General features: G+C 37.7%; 1 protein-coding gene across 4 annotated transcripts in view; it reads left to right on the top strand.

The window, feature by feature from the left end:
• Positions 1-23572, top strand: part of BBX (BBX high mobility group box domain containing) — a 281965-nt gene that overhangs the window by 175881 nt on the left and 82512 nt on the right. For all 4 annotated transcript variants that reach the window (XM_060150648.1, XM_060150647.1, XM_060150649.1 and 1 more), the window contains 3 exons: positions 5373-5543; positions 11134-11376; positions 21866-22061. In XM_060150648.1, the coding sequence (XP_060006631.1) occupies positions 5382-5543; positions 11134-11376; positions 21866-22061 (601 nt within the window). In that variant the 5' untranslated portion in view covers positions 5373-5381. The remainder of the gene's footprint in view (positions 1-5372; positions 5544-11133; positions 11377-21865; positions 22062-23572) is intronic.

Genomic DNA, 23572 nt, shown 5'->3' with positions numbered 1-23572 from the left:
TTACCACCATTTCTTTGCGCTGATTTTTCATCTTCTCTGTAGATCCGAGACAGCTCTAAAGCTTTACAGTCTTAGTTGGACCCAGGAGAGGCCTTACTTGAGGTTAGAATGCATGGCTGTCTGACAATGAAATTTCCTGGGCCTCCCTTACCTTCCCCTGTCTCATTTGGTCTGAATTTCCATTAATATGATTTGAATGGGATTTTATTGGACATTTAGGAAACAGTTTAAACTCTAAAATATCCCTGTGACACAGTTAAATTTACACAGTGTTTTAAAAGCTAAAGTGTACTGATTGCCTAAGTTGTGAGACAAGAGGAAAGACTAGAGGATCTTACAGAATTTATGACTATGCCAAGGCTCTGTTTCTGACTGTATATCACTCAGACAAAAGGAAAGAAATTTTCCATCTTTCTTTTTCAGTTGCTGAGGCTGGAGGTTATATCATCTGGGAAGCATGTGGACCACTGTTAAATGGGAGTCCTCTGTGCTCTCTCTTGAACTGCATCTTAGGCTGAGTTAAGCGAGAACGTGCTGCCTGTTAAACCCATACTCCCTCTAAGGAGCTTGTGTGTAAAGGGAGGATTTACTAACATGGAGTGAGAACCTTCTAGATGCCAGGCTCTGTGCTGGGTGTTATATAAAAAGTGTTCTCACAGTAGAGCTATTACTTAGTTTTAATGTGTGGAAAGATCAGCAAGATGAATAACTTTACAACAAGCAGTTAGGGCAGGAGGCCGGATTCTAAAGGAGGCCTGTTAGGCTCCAGTGTCCATTTTTTTCTTTTGTTAAACGTGGTATTTACTTTGTCCTGTTTCTTCTATGATATTTCTTCTTTAAATTTCTCATGAAGTTTGACCTCAGTAAAGGTCTTCATGAATGGACTTGCTGCACTTGAAGAATAAAGGTAAATGAAGTTTTTCCTAATTTATCACCAAGTTGATTTACATCAGTATTATGAGTACTAATTAGGGTAACTCATCTGGCAAAGAAAAGGGAACACATGGGTTGGTTTGTTTTTATAAGATAAGTAAATATTCAATACAGCTGACCCTTGAATGCAGGGGTTATATAGCTTTACAGTCACCTGCCTGTACCCATGGCTCCCCCATCTGTAGATTCAACCAACCGTGGATCATGTAGTAATATAGTCTGTTTTTATTGAAAAAAATTTGATGTATAAGTGGATGCTCACAGTTCAAACCCATGTTGTTCAAGGGTCAACGGTATTTTGGATAGGGACCTTCAGCCTCCATCGTTTGATAATCTCAGCAACATAATTTTATGATATTGAGTCTTTCAAGTACAGGGTCCACTGGTAGTTGAATAACCTGATTTGTTATTCTACAGTTGCCATGCAGAAAGGAAGAAGGACCCCTTTTGAATAAAGTCCCCCAATTGCTTCATTCATTACGTATAGATTGCTAGCTTAATTTGCTCATGTTCCAGAACAAGAAGCCGAACTTTATAATGTGTGGGGGGGTTTTAGTGGCAAAATAATTACAAAGGTAGCCCTCTGTTACTGTCAAAAATTAACAGAACTTAACAATTTTTCCTCCTCATTGTTGAAATAGGAAAAGCAATATGCTTGAGTCTCAAAATTCTGCCTTCTTTTTCCCTTTTCTTTCTCAGAAGATGTTTTTCTTCATCTTTTCTTGCGTTCTCCTGTCTTGCTTTGTCATTACTTCTGAATGATAATCAGGAGCATCATCCCCTCCCCCCCTCCCCCCACACACACATTCTTCTGCTTTCTTTCAACAGTTTGAAAACAGATCCATGGTGAATTAAAAAGTAATCAGATAACTATAAGTTATTAAAATCTCTAGTTTATAGTTTGGGGTATTTCATGGTCATTAGGTCAGTTACACTTTTCTTGACTATTTTGTCCCAGGTTTACTATCTTCAGTTCAGCTTTCATTCATGCCAAAAATACTTACTTCCCCCCTACTTTGTTCCAGACTGTGCTAGAGGTTATCAATCTTACTTTTCGTACAGCCCAGGGGTTCGGTGGTTCTCACACAGAACATGCCGCCCTGGCCCGCATTCAGTGTTATACATAGTTTTCAGACTTCCTTTTTTCCCACTCAGGAAGAAATAGCTGAAGTCACAGGAATGAGAGAGATGGGGGTTAATTTTGAAGCCATTCTACTGTATAAAAATAGTGAATTATCACCATAATTTAGCATGGAGTTTCATATGGTTGTTTATAACAATTCTCACAACTGACTGATCTTGATGTTCTGATAAGCCAGATGCTTCTATATAAAGATAACTAGTCTTGGATCATCAAGAAAAAGGCCTAGTGATGGAGGTAGGATGTCCCCAAATAATTGTAATTCAAGGGAAAATGTGGTAAGTGTTGTTAGCAATATAAGATCTTTCTATTGTATTTATGGAGATGGAGAGATTAATTGGGAGTATCAGAGAAGATATACATTATCGTAGTGCCGTAGCAGCTATGTGGAAAGAATCAGAACATTGAGGTGGGAGGAGGTGAACGTGGTTATTTTGAACCCCAAAGCCACATATACCATCCATTCATTTGATTCTTGATATTCTATTTTCTGTTTGAATATTGAAATTACACATAAATATGTGCAAAGGCACATACACTTAAACACAATTCACACATCATCAAATAGCATAATCAGAATCCTTGAGGCTAAATGATGTACTTTTCTCTAGGCACCGGCAGTCACTTTGACCTCTCCCGCTGATAACAGCTTGCCTGACGTATAGTTTCCCATTAATTTCTTTTATTGTTTAAAAAATGTGTTATAAAATATCCGGTATTAAAACCCAGTATGGGTTTAATTACCACTCAAGCATCTCATCCTGAAGTGATTAATAAGCCACAAAAATAGCTGTTTCCTCTTCTCTCTATATAGCGTTGGTATTTTTAGAAATTGGGTTTTCCATGCCAAGTTTTATTTGTAGATAGACTGGGAATCGTGAAATGGTCTATCAATTCAAAGAAATCGTTGTTCCTTTATTATTTATTAAGAGCATACCAGATAACTAATTCCATTTAGAGTTTTCAATAACTTCTACTCTTGAGGCAACCACATGAATCATGTAATTGCTTCAGATTCTCAGCAGAAGTTTCTTGCTAAGAAAACCACGGGAACATGTTTTTCTCACCTCCCCACCCTTTTTTTTTTTTTTTTTTTGGCTAGACACAGCTTTTAATAATGAGGATTTTATCAAAATGAAGATTATTAAAATGAAGATTTTATTGTAGTACAAGAAATAATCTGAACATCTATCAATCATGGAATAATTGAGAAAATTGTGATATGTTCCTATTTTGGAATATTATATAGTTATTACAAAATGAGGATGATCAAGGTGTATTGACTTAGAAGAGCATGATATTTTCAACTTAAAACTTTTAAATGGCTGTGTTTACTGATATATTTGTGTATAGAAAAAGGTACAGAATGATATTGTCCTAAGGATATTAAAGTTGGTCAAAGGATAGGAAAACAGAGGGGATGATTATTAACAGAAGAGAATCCAGAAGTAGACTTATACACATGTGGTAATGCAGTATAGGATAAAAGTAGCATTTCAAAGGAATGGGGGAAAGCTGGATGATTTAATAAATGGTTTGGAAGAGTTGGTTAGCTATTTGGGGAAAAAAAAAAGCTAGATCCCTCCCTCACTCCTTTGTCAGAATGAATTCCAGATTGATCAGTTATTTACATGGTTTCTTTAAAATAATGAAGTCACGTAAGTTCTCAAAGGAAACATTAGTGAATATTTTTCGATTTTGAAGTGAAGAAGACTTAAATATGACCCCAAACTCAGAAACAAGGAAGGAAGATTAAAAAATTGCTTATGTCGTATTGTTTTGAAGGCTTGAGAACTAGATGAATATTGAAACTATATGTTCATGGATCCTATGCTAGCTTAATTTGCTCATGTTGCTAGTGTCAGCAACATGGCATTAAAAGTTTATTGATAGGGCTTCCCTGGTGGCTCAGTGGTTGAGAGTCCGCCTGCCGATGCAGGGGACACGGGGTCGTGCCCTGGTCTGGGAAGATCCCACATGCCGCGGAGCGGCTGGGCCCGTGAGCCATGGCCGCTGAGCCTGGGCGTCCGGAGCCTGTGCTCCGCAACGGGAGAGGCCACAGCAGTGAGAGACCCGCGTACCACAAAAAAAAAAAAAAGTTTATTGAAAAAAAAAAGTACTTTGCAAGTGTTTGGACCAATACAGATTTAAACTGACCAAAACGACCACCACCCTGTGATTTTGGCAATGGCATTTACGTTTGTAATTGTCAGCATGAACCATTTAAGTTGATGGCATTTAACTGTATTGTTTCAATTTTCACATGACTATGTATAAAGAGTAATTTGTATATTAATGTTACTTCAAATGAATGAATGAAAAATATTAAATAATTATGAGAAAGCATGTAAGAAACTGTATAATTTACCTTTGGGCTGTGGGACTGGGCATGATGGAGAAGGTAAACCTCATTTTTTGTTATTTTCACCTTTATAATATAAATACGTAGTTTCTTTCATTGAGAAAAACTTTTTAAAATATTCACTGAAAAATAATTTAGAATTTTCGGCTTCTGAAAGATATTGTCAGATTCATAGCCTGACTATAGCCTAGCTATTTCAGCCAATCGTCTTTTAGGGGAAAAAGGCCTAGAGAGCAAAACTTTGTTGCTCTCTAGGGCATATGTAATAGGGAGATGCAAAGATCTTTGTGATTTGTTGTATCACAGGCCGGTGCAGAAGGGTGCTCATCCCACTAAGTGATTCATGCATAGACGGGATCCTTGGAGGCTGCACAGTTAGTTTTTGAAAAATGTGTGTCGTCTTATGAAGTAGTTTTATTTTAAATCTAAAACACTTGATTCTTATAAAGCATTCATTTTACTTAATAATACTTCAGACTCATATTTATCATAGTATAGAATGTGAAATTCATGTAAATTATGATAAAATAGGAGCCGTTGGAGAATGTAGGGAGGCCCACCTCTGTGAGCACCTTTGCTCCCCTGGGAGGCATCTTTCACATTCCTCTGGTGGAAAACTTTGAGAAACACTATTTTGAGTAAATACGAACAGGTGACAGTAACTTGTAATCATCCTGACACTTTGTGTTTTGAGTTCTGAAGTTATGAAGTGGAAGGAGGCAGCTTTCATAAAAGGCAAATTTTATTAGCAATTTAACCCACTAAAATGAATGTTTGATTATGTACTTAGTTCTTACTGAATCCAGTAAATGTCTAAGCTGGTAGATACTTTAATCATTAAAACTATAATCCAGTTAAAGTTAAGGAAGCTAAATAAACTAATTTTAATCAAATTTACTTTCATTTCTCTGTTTCTCCTTTTTTTCATTACTACAGGTCACAGTAATGAAAGGCAGTAATAGAAATAAAGATCATTCCGCAGAAGGAGAAGGGGCTGGAAAACGACCAAAACGAAAGTGTCTTCAGTGGCATCCATTGCTAGCAAAGAAACTTCTTGACTTTTCAGAAGAGGAAGAAGAGGAAGACGAAGAGGAGGATATTGATAAGGTAATTTCCTCCTTTTATTGTAGAAGTTTTAAGTTTATTTGACCATTCATTCTGGAAACTGCAGTGAACCTGTGTGGTGCAAAGGAGGCGTTACTAGGAGTCTGTATAACTTGTATCCTAGTTAACTACTTAATCTACATTTTTATTCCAAATGTTGATGACTCTTAAAGTATCTGTAGTAGTAGTTTAAACTGAAACAGATCCTTCTTTTTTTTTTTTTTTTTTTTTTTTGCGGTACGCGGGCCTCTCACTGTTGTGGCCTCTCCCGTTGCGGAGCACAGGCTCTGGACGCGCAGGCTCAGCGGCCATGGCTCACGGGCCCAGCCGCTCCGCGGCATGTGGGATCTTCCCGGACCGGGGCACGAACCCGTGTCCCCTGCATCGTCAGGCAGACTCTCAACCACTGCGCCACCAGGGAAGCCCCAGATCCTTCTTAAATAGTATTTCTGTCAATTAACTAATAATTTGCAGACAGTATTCAAACGCAGTGAGTTCATAAAATTTGATGTGCTTACCTGCACCCACCTGTTGCTCCTGGCCTCTCTTTCTTCCCTCCCAGCCTAGCCTTGCCACCATAGGCAGGTTCAGAGCTGTTCAGGTTCTCATTTCTGAGGCCTCCGGGGCATCTGGCTGCTGTCACCCCTCCGTGCCTCTGTGTTCAGTCATTCCTCCTAGTCCCCTCCTCTGGTCTCACACTTGAGCAGCCGGCTCTTGCAAGAAAGCCACACAGCCATGCAGCTGAAAGCCACACGTCCCTTCAGATCTTGGCGTGACTGGTTCCTCCTCTTCATCATTCAGGTCTCAGCACAAGGACTACCTCCCCATCATCTCAGGTGTCCCTCCCACCCAGTGTGCATTCCACGTCTGAGGATTTCCTCCCTCACACTTCTTCTTATATGCCTTGTGTTTAGCTGTGCACTTGTTTATGTCTGCCTTCCTAGACTAGGCTATAAGCTCGGTAAGAGCAAGGGTCTTGCCCTTCCTGTCCTCTTCTCCTTCCTCAAAGCCTGGAATGGTGGCTGGCACAGAGTAGATTTTGAATAGTTATATGCTCAGTAGAAGAATAGATGAGTACTGGACTTCCCTGGTGGTGCAGTGGTTAAGAATCCGCCTGCCAGTGCAGGGGACACGGGTTCGAGCCCTGGTCTGGGAAGATCCCACATGCTGTGGAGCAGCTAAGCCCGTGCACCACAGCTACTGAACCTGTGCTCTAGAGCCCCCATGCCACAACTACTGAAATCCGCGTGCCTGAAGCCCGTGCTCCTCAACAAGAGAAGCCACTGCAGTGAGAAGCCCGCGCACCGCAACGAAGAGTAGCCCCCACTCGCTGCAACTAGAGAAAGCCCGCGCGCAGCAATGAAGACCCAACGCAGCCATCAATCAATCAATCAATCAGTAAAAAATAGATGAGTACTTATTTTGTGTCACTACAAATTTCATAAACATGCTTTTACTATTCTTCAGGCCTTCGATATCCGTTCAGTCTTTTGTCCTAGACTTGGGTCAGCTCCCTCTTCCACTCATCTCAGCAGGAATTATAAACATTTTTCCTGTTTCACAGACATCTTCTCTGGGTACTGTTTATGGTCTCCTCACGGTTGAACTTTTCTTCTCTTTCACAGAGGCCACCAGAAATGACTCCTTCAGCTTTCTCTACTTACTCATCTTACTCTTATCTCACTCCTTATCCATCTTTTCCTTTCCGTTTTCAGAGAAATGGTGTTATTCTTCCTGTATGAGGAAATTGCCAAGTTTATGCTTATGCTTAGTTTGATCTCTCTGACACATTTGCACCTGTTGTTCACTTGGTCCTTGAAGCTGTCTGCTGTTTCCATGACAGCAATCACTCATTTCTATTCCTAACTTCCCAACTATACCATTCTGGTTCCTTCCAGTTGATGTCCCTCCATTATTCTACCTTCAAATGTTGATGTTCTCTGGGCTTCTTATCTTAATTCCTGTCTCCACCCTGGACCTTTCTTCTAAACTCTGGACTTGTATTTCTGACTGTTTACTTGACATATCCACTTAGATATCAAATCAGAATCTCAGTTTGAATGTGTTCAAAATGAAGCTGTCACTTTTCTCCTGCAAACCCCATCCTCCTACATCTTTCCTTTCTCAGTGAATGGCAACTCCAGCTGTCAAGTTGGTCAGACCTGAAACCTTGTCTGTTTTCTTTTGCTCAAGTCTCACATCTGTCCATCCATCAGTAAATTCTTCAAAATAGTAAATACCTTCAAATAATAAATACCTTCAAATAATAAATACCTTCAAATAAATACCTTCAAATAAATAAATACCTTCAGTAAATACCTTCAAAATAGTTCTCAAGTTGACCCCTTGTTAGCAATGTCACTACTGCTACCTTGATCCAAGCTACCACCAATGCTAGTGCAGATTATTGTATTCTGCCTCTCTCTCTGCCTCTTCTCTTGCCGTTCTACAGTCTGTTCTCAACAGAGCAGCCAGAGAGATCCTTCCAGAATGGCAGGCAGTTGTGCTACTCTTCATCTTCATGAGGATGGGGAGTTTATACGCTCACTGTTCTGTCTGCATCACCTAGAACAGTGCCTGCTCCATATCAGGTGCCCAGTAAATAGTTATTAAGTGAAAGAATGAAGTCATCGAGTCCTGTTCTCTTTTTGGTCCACATTCAGAGATCTCACCCGCACCCTTGGTCTTACTTCTTTATATTGGTACATCAGTTCATTATCCCAACTGGGACTTCTCTGCTAAGAGCCACTTCACATTCTGCCACCAGATCTAATTTCTCTCATTTGAGAAAAAGTGTTCTCTGTTGTGTATGAAGGAATCTTGCTGCCAAAGTTGGAAACACTCTTCTTCCTTTTTCAACCTTTACATCCAGTTAGACACGAATCACTCTTGGTCCTACCTCATTAGTGAATATTGTTTCTGTTTTCAGTTCTCCATTCTCATGATTACTGCCTTGATTCAGCCCTGTCTCCATTCTCGCATGGACAGCTGAAATAAACTTTTAACTTGTTCCTCTAGTTTTGTTTGACTCTAGTTTTGCTACTGTAATTCATGCTCAACACTGATGACAGGAGTTCTCTCAAAATACAGATCTAACAATGTCTTTCCCCTGCTTAAAACCACTCATGGCTCTTCATTGCATCCAGCTGTGGTTTCCATATCCTGGTCCAGTGCTAGTGTTGATTTGTTGCAGTGTTACTTGGCCTCTGGTGAAAGAAAAATAGGTCCAGATACCTTTTCGTTTTAATTTAATTTATATATCATACATTTATTGATTTGTTTACTTACTTTTTGATTAGTTAATGTAATGAAACAGTTATAATATTAGATAGTAGTTAAAATTTTTTTTTAATGTTCATACTTGACAAAACAAAAAGTTGGTAATCTGTGTTGGTCCCCTCCCAAGGGTTTTTATTGATCCATGCAGTCTGAAGCCACTCATTTACAGGGTTAAATGCACATTTTTTTAATCTTTTTTTTTTTTAACACGACAGAGCACATTCTTCATGAAGTGGCCCATACCTTCTTCTGTAACCTTAGATTCCTGTTCTAATCTTTTATATACTGGTACTATTGAGCTGCATATAAGTGTCTGAACTATTGAGCTTTAATCTCTATTAGTTCCCCATGACTCCCCATTGACTACCCTACACGCTCTGATTCATCTTTCAAAAGTTAGCCCAGACCACACCTTTTCTAGGGAGACTTGCCTGTTCTCCTACCCATCTGCTAGTGCTTCATTACTGCACTGGTTCATTGTTGCAGTCATCATCCTGCTTTTTAATTTATTTGCTTATATATCTTTCTCCTCTCCCCAAACAGTGAGCTCCTTGGGCCAGGATTTGTCTTATTTATCTCAGCTCTTGGCTTGAGTTTTATAATTTAGTAACTGAATCAAAAGTTATTCTTTTCTGAAGGGAAACTATAATTACTTCCTCAACCTACGTAATACATTTTTTTATGCCTGGTCTTTTTCTGTAGCTTCTTAGTTTCAGAATGCTAAATAAATATTCCTTGAAAACTCAAATCATTTTTAGTGATTGTACACATAATGAGGAAGATAAATCTGTATCCTTCACCCCCAGTAATAATCCCTAATGTATTTCCAAATCAAGTAGCTATGACTTCATGATTGTTCTGTACTATTTGTGTTTGAAGATAATTGATGGTTAATTAAATGCATGTGCAATACTTAATTTAAACTTAAAAGACTTTTAAAAAACATCTAATTGGATGAAGCTAGTGATTTGTCCTAGAGCGTCTGTAACAGTTGCCCAATAAACACGATATAAGAGAACGTGGTTGCCTTCTAGTAGTAGTTCTCGAAGTGTGATCCCCAGGCTAGCAGCATCAGCATAACCTGGCAACTTGTTAGAAATACACATTCTCAAGGCCCACTCCAGACCTACAGAATCAGAAGCTCTGGGAGTGGGACTTAACAATCTGTGTTTTAACAAGACCTCCAGGGATTCCAGTGCCCACTCATGTTTAAGAACTACTGCCCTACTGTGTAATGCAGTCTAACAACTACCTCGATCCTTCTTGATTTTAACTGTGAAGCAGCAAGTAAAGAAATGGTTTTAGTAAGCATACTGGACTTCTGTTCTTGGTCGCACTGTCATATTTTAGCCTTAGAAGATACTTAACAATCCTGTTATATTCTGAGATTCTGTGATCAGAAATGTGCTTTAAGAAATGTAACCTGCAGCCATGCGCAGGAAGTATTGTAAGAGATTGAAAGCAGGAAGACAAGGCCATAGGCAAGAGTGGTACTAGGGCAGTGGCAATGAGAATTACACAGATGGAGAGGGTCAGCGCTTTGCAGAAGTCCTTGAAGACCTTCAATGAAATGTTTAAGAAAAGAGAGGATTCAAAACAGATTTTGAAAGTTTAAGCCCTATCACCATTGAATTTCAGTGGACAAGAAAGTGTGATATCTACAAGCTTGAAAATTTACTACGTAGCTCTTCCTTCAAATAATGTTAGAGGTCTGTTTTGATTTTTACACTAGGAGGCTCCACTTGTGATATGCACAAAAACATTAAATAGTCTGTATTAGATTTTTATCTACTTTCATGTTAAACATTTTCATATTATTAGTTGTACAACAGCACATTCCAAAGAGTAGAAAGACAGAACTAATGCTCATGTGTCTTATGTGGATATTGTTGTTAATCTTGAGACCCATATATCACAGAATGGGTTGAATCCTTCATTCAATAGTTAGTTAAATACTAATGTTAGACCAGACATTAAGCTATGCACTGTGTATGAGGAAAATAAGAGAGCTTTTGTCCTCAAAGAGCTCACTGTTAGTGAGAAAAAAATGTAAGCAATTATAACAGCAATGTGATATATGCTGTAGTACAGACATGCACAGGTTGCTGTAGAAACTAAGCAAAAGAAAACATCTTAAGTTGGTTACCAACCACAAACAGTGGTTGATGACTTTTAAAAAATCGTTTTTTTCCCCCAATTTGTAAGTTGTTTAAGTGGAGCTAAGGAAAAATACAATTTGAAAACCAAGACTAATTGCTAAAGCAAAGTTATCCAGGATGTGTTAAACATTTGGCTTTTGTTTTATTGCTAATAGGTTCAACTTCTTGGGGCCGATGGTCTAGAGCAAGATGTCGGTGAAACTGAAGATGATGAATCACCAGAACAGCGAGCCCGGAGACCAATGAATGCATTTCTCTTATTTTGCAAACGTCATCGCTCCCTTGTACGTCAGGAACACCCCAGGCTTGATAACCGAGGTGCTACCAAGATACTAGCTGATTGGTGGGCTGTTCTCGATCCAAAGGAAAAGCAGAAATACACAGACATGGCCAAGGAGGTAGGTTACAGTGACGAGGTTTTATGGTGACCGTGAGCAACCAATCCTGTAACCCCCAGTCAGTAAATTTGGAGTCCGTGCTAAAGGTCTAGCAGCACGAAGGTGAATCCTTGAATCAAGTGTTATGTGAAGACATACAAGCTTTGTTCCTATTCCTGAGTTCCAAGTCCACCTTGCAAATACTGGTGAGGTGCCAAAAGCAACCTATTACCAAGAAGTTTTTTCGCATTGTATATATTCCACTGATTGATGTGGGGGATTGATTTTTATGAAGGTGATTTTATTATGAATGGTTTTTGTTTTTAGTATTTCTAGGAACCCGCTTCTGCTGTCAGAGAATGCCCATAGTAAAGATGACAATATTAATCTAGTTCTGATGCTGAATAGCTTTGTAACCATATCTAAGTCAATCTCTGGGTCTCAGCTTTTCTTTTCTTTTCTTTTCTTTTTTTAAAATGTGTTTTTAGAATGAGAACGTTAGAGCAAAATTTGTATCCCTTCCAGTGCTAATACTTTTTGATTTTGCAATAAACGCAATTATCAAGAGATTTGCCTTGACTTGTTTCTGTAGGTTGTGCAGCATGAATATTTAAAACCAGTAAATGAATGAATGGCAGTGGAACAGGATGTACTGTGATGTGTGCATGCATGTAAACACTGTGTAGGCAATAGTTGGGGAGAAGTATTTCTATGCAGGAAGACTATTCAGAGAGGTGGGGCATTAATTCCAAAATGTGAGTAAATTTCTTGAAAAATTGTATTCTAGTCTGTTCCTAAAATAATCTTAAATGAATGTGAGTTCATTATGCATTTAAAATGTATTGTCTAGTGGATTTAGCAAGTAAGGGGAAAGCAAAGCAATATCATTGTGGTTAAACTTGAAAGGAGTAATTCTGACTGTTTCTTGAGCGTTGCAACTTGCAAATAATCTTGATTCCTAGCCACGCAAACATTTGGTTAAGTTCTATGGAAAGATGAACCAGCAGGGCACAAATACAGAGTTTCAAGTGAGACATTTTATTAGATATCTCAGTATGTAGAAAAATAGTTCTTTCAACTGCTGTGGTTTTATTGAGATTTTTAACAAGCTAAGATGGAACATAAAAATTTCTTATGCAATGTTCAGGGAAATTTGAATCCAGAGTAAATGATTAGCATAGTTGCTATGTAATTAACGATTACATAAGGCTTCAGGAATTAACTATATTGTTAAAGACAGGATTTTGACTATGTAGAGCATCTAGAAAATTTAAAATCAATTCCAGTAACCTACATGATTTTAAATGTTGCAGGACATTTTCACGAGCATAACAGTAATTAACAGTAAAATTTTCCTATTAGATAGCTTTAGATCCTTTCATAGTCATGCTTATATGATAAAACAAACAATTAGCTGAACCCTCATAGGGAACTGCACAAACTTCCTATAATTAAACTCTTGAGTTTGTTTTTGGATTACTGTTTTTGGATAACATGCAACCTGTCTCACTATACTGTTTGCTTTTTCTTAAATACTGCTACTTTACAAACCAAATAGGTGGCCATTTTTAAGAGGAAGCATTATTTTCATACAGGAATTCCTTTACTAATTACTTAATTAGCTTCACAGTATTTGCCATTGTGGTGAAATGAAATCTAAATCTTATAAGGTGCCCCCCACTGCAAACTACTTCAAGTAGAGACCATAACTGGATCTTCCATCTCACAACTTGCCTTGTTGCTCTTATGAAATATTGTCTCACTTCTAGTACCAAGTGTGGAAGGTTCAGTTGCTTTGAAAATCCTTTATACAATTGGTTTCTAGGCATAAGTGATACTTGTTTCAACTTATTGACCAAATGGTTTCAAAATTACGTTAAAGTGCAGGTAATTGTGCTGGTGCTTTTTGTGTTAATATTGCAGCCTTAATTGAAATGTCAGTTTAATCAACAAAAACTTATTGGGTGGATTCAATGTACCAGGTCTTAACGATTGTTTGTGATTAATATGGTCTCAGTTCCTCAAGGTCCCCTCTCTCCAGGCAGTCATTTTTAAAAAATTTTTATATGTGTAATCTTTTAATTTTAAACCCCCAATTTAAAATGTGTTCTCTATTAGGAACAAGACATAGTCTTGCAGCATAGTTTGCATGTGAGTGTAAATAGTTACGTGATGTTCACCAATATCTATTCTGTCATTACCAATTGAATGAGAAGTACTTAATTTTTTCCATTCTCTTCTTGTTTTTAAAATATATTCTTAAAGTAATAATTAATACAACTTTGAAGAGATCGGGTTTTTTTAACCTGTTAAAACTTTCTCTGACTCTTCCCTTGCTTTTTGATTATTTTCTATTTGTGCATCTGGTAAGAGGACATACCTGTTTTGGGATTTGTTTTCGGTTTCTTGAATTATTTCCCAGTACTGATTGGCATTGTTGAAAAAATGGTTGAATGAGGGTTTCATATTCTCTGATGAATCTCATTAGAGGAATAATTAGTTATAAGTAATTTAAAAAATACTGTCCTAAGGATATAACCTGGGTTCTTTTCTTAAATTCGGCAGTGTGCATGATGGTGCAGTGTTGTGGACATTCACAGGCTCTAGCTTCTTCAACTGCCTGTTAGGAGACCCAGAAACAATATTATTTTTCCTTTTATCATTTTCCCTTACAAATATATGAATATAAGCCTGCATTTTTTTTTTTTTTTTTTTGGCTGTACGCGGGCCTCTCACTGTTGTGGCCTCCCCAGTTGCGGAGCACAGGCTCCGGACGTGCAGGCTCAGCGGCCATGGCTCACGGGCCCAGACGCTCTGCGGCATGTGGGATCTTCCCAGACCGGGGCACGAACCCGTGTCCCCTGCATCGGCAGGCAGACTCTCAACCACTGCGCCACCAGGGAAGCCCAAGCCTGCATTTTTGACTAAGATATTGCTGGAAACTTCCACATGTCACTTAAACTAATAGTCATAGTTAATTAATGGACAGTCAATGTAGAGGATCACATATGTTGTCCTTCAGGTAGAGCAGAGTCAGTGCAAAGAAGAGGGGAGGACCTGGAAAGTTAAGGCAATTTTGAGTGACCTTTATAATACCCCCTCCTTTGGTTTTTGTAGGATCTGAGGCATAAGGCAGAATGCATGCATTTATTAATTGGTTCATTCCAGACTGGATGTTTTACCTAAGCACAAACATGTAAAGTCAGTTATCCCATTCTTCAGAGCGGGGATCTAAGGCTCTTTGGAGTTCGTATCTTGACCACCTCTACATTGGTGGAGCCTGGGATACTCTTGCCTATTTGACTCTAGCATCCTTGTAGTATATACTGCTCACTTTAGACAGCTGAGAGACTAGAGATTTGAGTAAGTCAGTCAAAAATGGTAACAATAACATGTCGTGGGTCTTACGGGAGGAGTCTGCCTGTGCAGAGGTTGGGGTCAGGTTGGGGGTATTTCAGAAAAGGCTTTATGAAGTTGATAGAATTTGGCGTGGGCTTTGGTACAGGATTTAGAAGAAAGGCAAGGATAAGAGCAGATATGGAAAAGTGAGAACAATTTCAAGAACAAGAAAGTTTTACCCCAAGCCTGGGGTGTTTGTATCAGAGTAACAGGAAACGATGATATAAAGGCAAAAAATCTTGGGAGACTGGCCTGAAAAGTTGGAAGTTCAGCTGTATGTCAATAAAAAGCTGTGGAATTAAATGCAATAAAATACAGCTTGAAGGGAAACCGTAATAGCCTTTCGTAAATGTTGGTATCTGTTGTCGTCAGTAGTCTAGGAGAGATTATCACCACAAATCTCCATGGGGTCTTTAGTGATCAGTTCTTCCTCCATGTTTCTTCAAGATAAAATTAACATATTCATTCCCTTGCTTTGATTTCATCGGAAATGTATTCTTCTCCAAAGAAGATTTACCGTCATTTTCTCATGTATTACTCTGAACAGTTTTTGTTAATTATCACATCATGCTTAACAGAATTTGTATTTTTACAAGAATGTTGTGGCATCTTTCATACTACTAAGCTAGAGCAGCAGCTCATTTATCTCCACATTCTGGAGAAACAAGTGTTACACAAAAGTGATTTCTAGGTAGATGAAACTTTGCTGTTTCTTTAAACACTCTTATTTTATATATTTATCCCGGAAATTTTATGTAATATTTTGTTTAAATACTTCCTTACTTAAAAATTTCAGAATGCCTGTTAAATTTTTTCAAAATTTCAACCCATTGTTTCTCTACAAGAATAATTTTATAATCTGTAACTTGGTGAGACTTTTGTGAACAGTTGAGTTACAGTCATATTTTTATCTGTATATTAAATGATTCTTAGCCCTTTTGTTCTTTTGAATTTCCTCTTTGCTTTTCCATGAGTCTTTCTTTTCGGTCCACCCTCAGCTGTCAATTGACATTTCTTTCTTCTGTCAGCCGCTTTGGACTGCCTCTAATGAAATGACTTTACTCTGTGTGGGGTTTTCTGAGTATCACTTAATTAGGGGCCCCGCCACTTTGCGGGGAGGTGGGTAGTGAAACCAAAGATTTGGGCTTCATGTTTCCCAGTACTTTTTGTTTCTGAGACCTTTCCCATTCCTGTGTTCCAGATGTCAGGACTTTCTTACTATAAAAAATATTCAAGTGTTTATTTTTGAAATAATAATATCAAGTTTTGAGTATTGCTTTATTCTGCCCAGGATTCCATTATAAACATTTGACTCATTTAATCCTAAGAATAATCCCATGAGTTAGATGTTATTTTCCGAAAGCTAAGGATGAGGACACTGTGGCCCAGAGGACTTAAGTGACTTATCCAGGGCAGCAAATTAATAGTAGTAGAGCTTGGGTTCTCATACTTGGCCTTCTCCATTCTCAGACCTTTCTGAGTTTCCACATCTATAAATGGCAATAAAGATGCCTGCCCTCACAGGGTCGAGGTAAGATGCAAATAAGGCATTGTGTGCACAGGCATGGTCTGAAGTTTAAAATGCTATACAAACGTTAGTTGTTCCTGATAAGCAAACTTATGTTGTTTGTATTTGTTACTTCTTTACCTAGTAATCTTTTACTGTTTTTATTAGGGCCTGTTAACACGCTGAAGTGCTACTGAAATACAAAATTAGTCTTTGAAACACAAGAATCAGCAAAACTAAAATGCATCATTTGCCCAACTTGGCAGATACTGTCCAATGTGATTAATAATCCCTAACAAAATAGATGTTCCATTAAGTGAGCTAACTACTTGATTCCAGAAACATCAATCCACTGTTAGTAAACACTACCATTTAAATATTCAAATCAAATAAAATTATAGGGACTTTATAAAGACCCCCATAGCTAGTGATAAAAAAAATAGACCTCATAGTGAGTGACACTGAGAATTTAAACTGAGTCTCCTAAAACTAATTTTTGGTATTGGTTTCAGATGTTAATATTTGGATTGATTCAGGGACCTAATACTCCAATATCCTACAGTAAATCTTGATTACTTTGGAATTTGAGGTCATTCAAAGGGACGTAGGTAAAAATTAACTTTTGTACCGTTTGAAATATTGCAAATTCATGTCATAAACTATTTTTTAAAGAAAAGGTTTAAAGTGTTTAAGGAAATTACTAAAGCTAAGCGAACATATTTTTTAAAGAAAACATTTTACAATTCAAATTAGTTAACATGAATTATCTATTCATACATTTTCAGAAGTGTAGATAGTTTTCTTACCCAGATCCCTATCTACCTTTTAAAATGTACCAAAATTACATTTTAAAAGAAATTCTGAACTTTTTGGTACTTTTTAAATAGTGCTAACTGATTAAACTGACTTTCTCCTCCTTACCCAAATTAGGGAGTAAAATTGTCCTTTAAAAAACTTTGTATGTTGAAATGAACTGCCGTTGCCACAGTAATCCTTATAGGCAATTTAGGCAACTGTATCTGTAGCCAACTCAGTTTTTTCCTTTATGACTTTTCTACAAGAGAACCAAACATTTCCCTGGTCACTTATTCAAGTCACTTTTTGAAGTGTATAGTTTTTACTGGAGTGGCTTTAACATGAAAGTTTTATAGGTTAATGTATAATTTGAAATATTTTTCTGTTGGAACTGTAAACTTAATTCAATGTTCTGTCATATAAAAGTCTAATTAATTTTCTTCCTATTAAAATATCTAGTAAGAATAATTCAGATCTAAATGAGAAGTTTTAAAGTTTTGGGAGGGAAAGTTCCTAAAACTAAGGAAGTACAAATTAATGCCACTTCTCAAATATCTTCCTCTCCTCTTCCACCCTGTATAATGTGATTTCTGCCTGCCAATGTGAAAAGGTACAGCTGTCTCAAAATTCATTAGCTGTCTCAAAATTTATTATGCTAGGGATTCACTTAGCCCCCTGCAGAGTTCTAAGATTTAAAAGTGTGTTATAGCTCTTTAAAAATCAGATAATTCCTGTGTAATCTCTCCTTCATAATTCTGGTAGATTTTTTTTTTATCATGGTGATATTTCACATATTTGCACCAGAATCAGCTCTCTCTATTTGTATAGATATTCCCAGGGTCCCTTATTACTGGACCTCACCAGGGTTATCATTCTCTTTCACTCTGTTGAGAAGATCTAGAATGTAATAATAGCTAGAAATACTCCTGGACTTTTTGATACATCCCCTCCCCTCCAATTAGAAACAAACAATTGGAAGACAGTTAATAGGTACATCTCTCCTTAAGGTGCTTTTTAAGATCAGATTTCCCATTCTTATAAATGATCTGCAAAAGTATGTAATGTTGAGACCCAATTTTTTAAAGATTAACATAATAGAGTGTTGTCTTTTGGTATATAGTAATGCCATTGTCATATATGAAGTAGACAGAATACTGTGGCAAAGGGTATGTATTTAATACCATTATTGAATAACAGTGATATATTATCATTGCTAATGAAATGTGGTAGTAGTTGAGGGTGGACAGAAGGGAGCCAGCATTTACTGAGCATCTTGTGTAAGTCAGAACCTGTGCCTATAAGGTAAATTCACTTAGGTTATCTAATCAGTTGGAAATTTGCAAAAATAAAATAGGAATTTTTATATTAATGGGCGATTTTAAAAAATCAGTGTTTTAGCAGGAGGTTAGTTACCTAGGAGATAGGACCAGTAGCCTGTGATGGATGTTTTTGGAGGATAACTGAGCTTCCCCTCCCACCCCCATCATGAAAGCCCTGCCTTGGGGATCTGGATGGGTGGGCCTGTCTCTTTGGTCCTTTCAGTCCTGTGCTGATGGATTTTTGCCCACATGGTTGACCAGCTTGCTAATACTTTCACTCAGCTATTTGCTTCAGACTATATATAGTCTTTTTTCATTTCTCCCTTACTCAGCTTTCTCTGTAATCCCTTTCCTAATAACCTCATCACAACAAATGATTAAGCCTTTCTGTTGTCTCTTATAGCTGAATCAGAGCAAGTGATTGATGATGAGCCCAGTTCCAAGGACAGACATCCTCACACGCTGAGGGTTCTTCCTGCCTCCGCCCTCACTTGGTGTTCATACACTGCTTGTGTTGACCTGTATGTCTTTTCATGAATTTATGGCATCTCCATCTAAGGACAAGGGCTGTGTGTTATTCTTTTCTTTGTCTCCTACATTCTTAACCCTTTTGCTCAAATATATACTTGACTGAGCTAATGAATGTTGTTTTATATCGAGTTTAAGAATCTGCAAGGTTAAAATTGTAATACATTTATGGAGCATTGACTCTCATAGTGAATTCTCAGTCACCATTTTCCATAAAACCTCACATACTCCAGGCGTTTCTCTTGCCTTTTGTTCTTCAACACATAGGTAGCTTCCCCTTTTACGGACCCTCTGCAAAACCATTTTTCATGCCTGAGCCAGGGGAAAGTCCGTGGACCATGTATAAGAAGAAGTAACATTTTGATTACTGATTGTGGATTGTAAACAGTTTGAAGGCAGAGACTCTGATTTATGCTCTTTTAGTCCCCAGTGTCTAACCAGTGTCTGTCACCTAGTCGATCCTCACAAAGTATTGAGATGGATGTGGATGGGTGGGTAGAATAAGTGCAAGAGAAAGAGATGTTTATGGTCAGTGATTGTCTCTGCTTTATGTTATCTTCAGCACAGCTCCACATCATAAGTTAGTTTAAGCTAGCCTTTATTAATACCATCAGTGCTTTTAAAAATAGTTGATGCTGGTAATAATTCATTCATAAGAATGACAGTATTATCATTTTCATTACACATGTTGATTTTCATCAAAGCAAATTGCTAAGTGATTCTTAGAAAAGGATGTAATATTTACTGGGAAAGAACTTACCTAGCAGATCGACAACATTGGAGGGGAGGAAGGGGACACCTAAGAAACAGAAGAAATCTGAAGGCTAGTGACATCCATCTGTGTAGTCCCATCTGTGAATTGGGACTTTTTTTTTTTTTTTTTTTTTTTTGCGGTACGCGGACCTCTCACTGTTGTGGAGCACAGGCTCCGGACGAGCAGGCTCAGCGGCCATGGCTTACGGGCCCAGCCGCTCCGCACCATGTGTGATCTTCCTGGACCGGGGCACGAACCCGTGTCCCCTGCATCGGCAGGCAGACTCTCAACCACTGCACCACCAGGGAAGCCTGGGACTTTTTTCTTCAGAAACCACCAAAAGTACCCAAAACTTTTAAAATTTCTTATGACAAATATGTTAATTTGTTTGATAGTCTTTTGTTACGTTATAGAGTGGTGACCTTTGTCCAAATGACTTTTCATCTGACAGACCAGCTCGTGTGCATTTTGCTGGGACAAAATAATGATGCATGTGCCTGCTGCTTTCAGCTCACCCTATCATTTGTCACTTTCCATCACCAGACAGCAGGCGAGGCTATTTGTCTGCCTCAGCTTAACATGTAAATCCTCCCATGCATGTGAATGTGCTGGGATAGAGTACCTCTTACATTACATTGATACCTCCAAATTTATTCTGTTATGTGATGGTAAATTCTAGTTTGCATCTGGCCTTGTATCCCATTTTAATTATTTTTGTAGGAAAAGTAGAACTGTATCTTACTGTTTTTTACGCTTACCTTCCTTCCTCCTGTACCTATGTATCAATATGCAGATACATAGCTTTTAGTTAAAAAAAATTGATTATTCAGAAAATTTGAATTAAGGGTGATTCTAAACCATTGACTACTAACATTGCATTATATTATTTACAGTACAATTTTCATTTATATGATTTAAAGTGAAGTGGTGGAAAAAGTTTGTTAGTTGGATTACATATACTTTTCTTACACTAAGGGTAAAGGAACCTTTTTTTTCTTTAATGAGTTAGATAAGCTCATTAAATAAACCTTTTTTTCTTTAATGAGTTAGATAAACTCATAAACTTTTGAGCTTACACTAAATTAATTTTACACACAGAGTGACCATTTTAAAAAGCAAGTTTAGGAGATTGGAAGAATTGTATTAATTAAATAAGGTATCTAGCAGTAATATAACAAAATCATTGAAGAATACATGAAAAATACATTTTATCAGATAACATAACCATTGGTAATATAACATGAATAGCAAGAAATATATTTTTGTTTAATTATCGCCAGGAAAGGGAAAGAAATGGCCAAGTTGGGGAAAAGGGAGAAAACCACAGAAAAGTGAAGGAGAAAGGAAGATATTAACAGTGAAGTTTGAAACCTCCAAATAAAGACATACAGTTTGTGATGGATTAATCTGCAACATCACACATCACAGCTCTCAGCATGTTCACTTTTGAGATCACATGTGCTCATTACAAAACCCTGGGATGTTACCAGGTGCAGCTACACTTTTTAGATGGAAGAATTGAGGCTGAGAAAGGTTGTATAATTTGCTTAATGTCCACAGCTGGCTAATAGCAGAGGTGGGTTTTGAACCCAGGTCATCAGACTCTGCATCCAGTACTCTTTGTTCTACATGGCCCTGCATCTTCAAAGAACTAAAACGTTCTGCATCAGTTTGCCCTACTTTGTTCCCCTTCTCCCATTCGTGATCTTGGTGCTTTTATCCCACAGCTGATTACTTTGCTCTGTTAGGTGTCCCTGCATTTGCCTGTACAGTAAAGCACAGATTTAATTTTTAACATACTTAGTAAATTAAGCAGTGAGCAGAATCTAGTTACTGGCCCTGGGACTGACTCACATTTTGTAAGGTACTTGATACTTACTTTGAAATAGGTGCTGCTTTACACACCACATTATGAATAACTCCCTTTCTTTACCAAGGTCAGGTAACTTTTTGGATCCTAAAAAAAAAAAGAAGAGGATTAAAAGATACAAAATGTGTTGCCTTGAACCCTCATCCCACAAATGAACTTTCTAGCAGATAAATTCATGTCCTAGCTCTAAAGCCCTGTACTGAGATTGTCATTCTTCTACAAGGAGAGAACTTACTGAAAGTGTTTTTTTCATTCATTATCTAAATAGGGGAGTAAGGTGAAGGTACTTTTTCAATCTATGTGTTAATTAAAATATGTTATCTGTTCTTTATTTATAGTATAAAGATGCATTTATGAAAGCAAATCCTGGCTACAAATGGTGTCCTACCACAAACAAGCCTGTGAAATCCCCAACATCCACTGTCAATCCACGGAAGAAACTGTGGGCCTTCCCATCTGACTCTTCAAGAGACTTGTCAAGCCCCAAGAAAGCAAAGACTGAAGAAATGCCTCAGCTTAACTTTGGGATGGCTGGTGAGTTTAGACACTAATTTCACCTGTTCTTTAAGAACAGGTCAATTCATTTAGGCAGTATTTTTAACAGATAATAGAAAGAGAGAGAAAAGCAAAATTTAACCAATAGGAAGCAATGGCAAATATGCAGCATAGCTTAAAGCTTTGGAGTATAACATACATAGAATGTGTATATATAATATAGTTAAAGAAAGGAGGTATGGACCAAGTGGTTGAGTCATTACAAATATGTGTGGATTCCTGACATTGACATTATGGAAAAGCAGACAGCAATGTGGAGATTGTCCGGAGCTCAGGGAATTTTATAATGTAACAAAATAGCTTACAAACTCATTCACAGTAAGCACCTTAGTTATCTTGGATACCAAAAAAAACACAATTATGTAGATCATCTGAGGATATTAAACATCGAAACCAAGAGTATGAACAACTCTATCACAAATCTGTGATGGATCTGACAGCTGTTTCTTAGAGGGAATTTCCATCCTACCCTCTCTCTGGCCCCCATTCCTGTTACGGGCCAAGCAAATTTAACATTCCAGATGGTCCCATTTGTTATGAGACCTTAATACTCTTTGGGTGGTAAGGAATGCTACAGCATTTATTACCATGAAATAAAGCATTTATATTCACCCTGCAAATGATTCTATCTTCCATGGCTATTATAATACCGTAATCAAGAGAGGAGTTTTCCGGGATGAAATAGGGAGATTGGGCAGGATGGAAGCATTGAAGTTGGTGTTGAGCTATAGGGTTCCTGTTTCATTATTACAAGCAAATTTTCTTTAAGATGAGAGCTCTGAACAGTTTGCAAAATGGAAAGCTTGGGAATGGAAGTTAAGCAGTATTGTGATGACACTTCATTTTTTTAATAGCCAGTAGGCCTAATGAGATTTAACAGTGTAGTGTGTGATTCATGGTATAACAAAGTGTGTGGTGATGTCATATATAAATCTAAGAAATGCAGTCTGATGCAATGGCAGCATTCTGGGGGAACAAAGTCTTCAGGTGATTGTTATGTAAGTGTCTGTAGTATAATTCTAGGTGAGCTTCCAAAATGATGCTTTTGCATATCCCAGAGGAATCAGAATAGAAATCTGTCCTTGTTTTAGCTGTTACTTTGTATAATTTTAGCTTCAACCCACTTGCTAGTAGTCTTGGTGAGCTCTCTAGACTCCCCAGATTGTGTCAGTAAGAGTCTCTTATAAAACATTTTATCATCAGGACCAAATAAGACGATATTATTACTGGCTTCTAAATAAATTCCTTTGATTAGCATTTATCTTCCATTGCTTTTTCTCCCAGTTCTAAATCTAGATTGGTCTATGTAGGTTTTTTTTTTTTTTTTTTTTGCACACAGTGGCTCTTCAAAAACCAAAAGTTATTGTAGATAAACTACAGAAAGCAGTGAAAGATGTCTGCCTGTAGCACCGTTTCTGACAGTTTATTAATCTACCTGTTATACCTACAAATTTAAAGTGGGACCTAGACTTCAACCAGGATATTTACAA

The sequence above is a fragment of the Lagenorhynchus albirostris genome, chromosome 5 (assembly GCF_949774975.1).
Source record: "Lagenorhynchus albirostris chromosome 5, mLagAlb1.1, whole genome shotgun sequence".
NCBI classification, from domain to species: domain Eukaryota; kingdom Metazoa; phylum Chordata; class Mammalia; order Artiodactyla; family Delphinidae; genus Lagenorhynchus; species Lagenorhynchus albirostris.
Note: the sequence above shows the minus strand (reverse complement) of the source record. Positions and strands in the feature narration are given on the sequence as shown.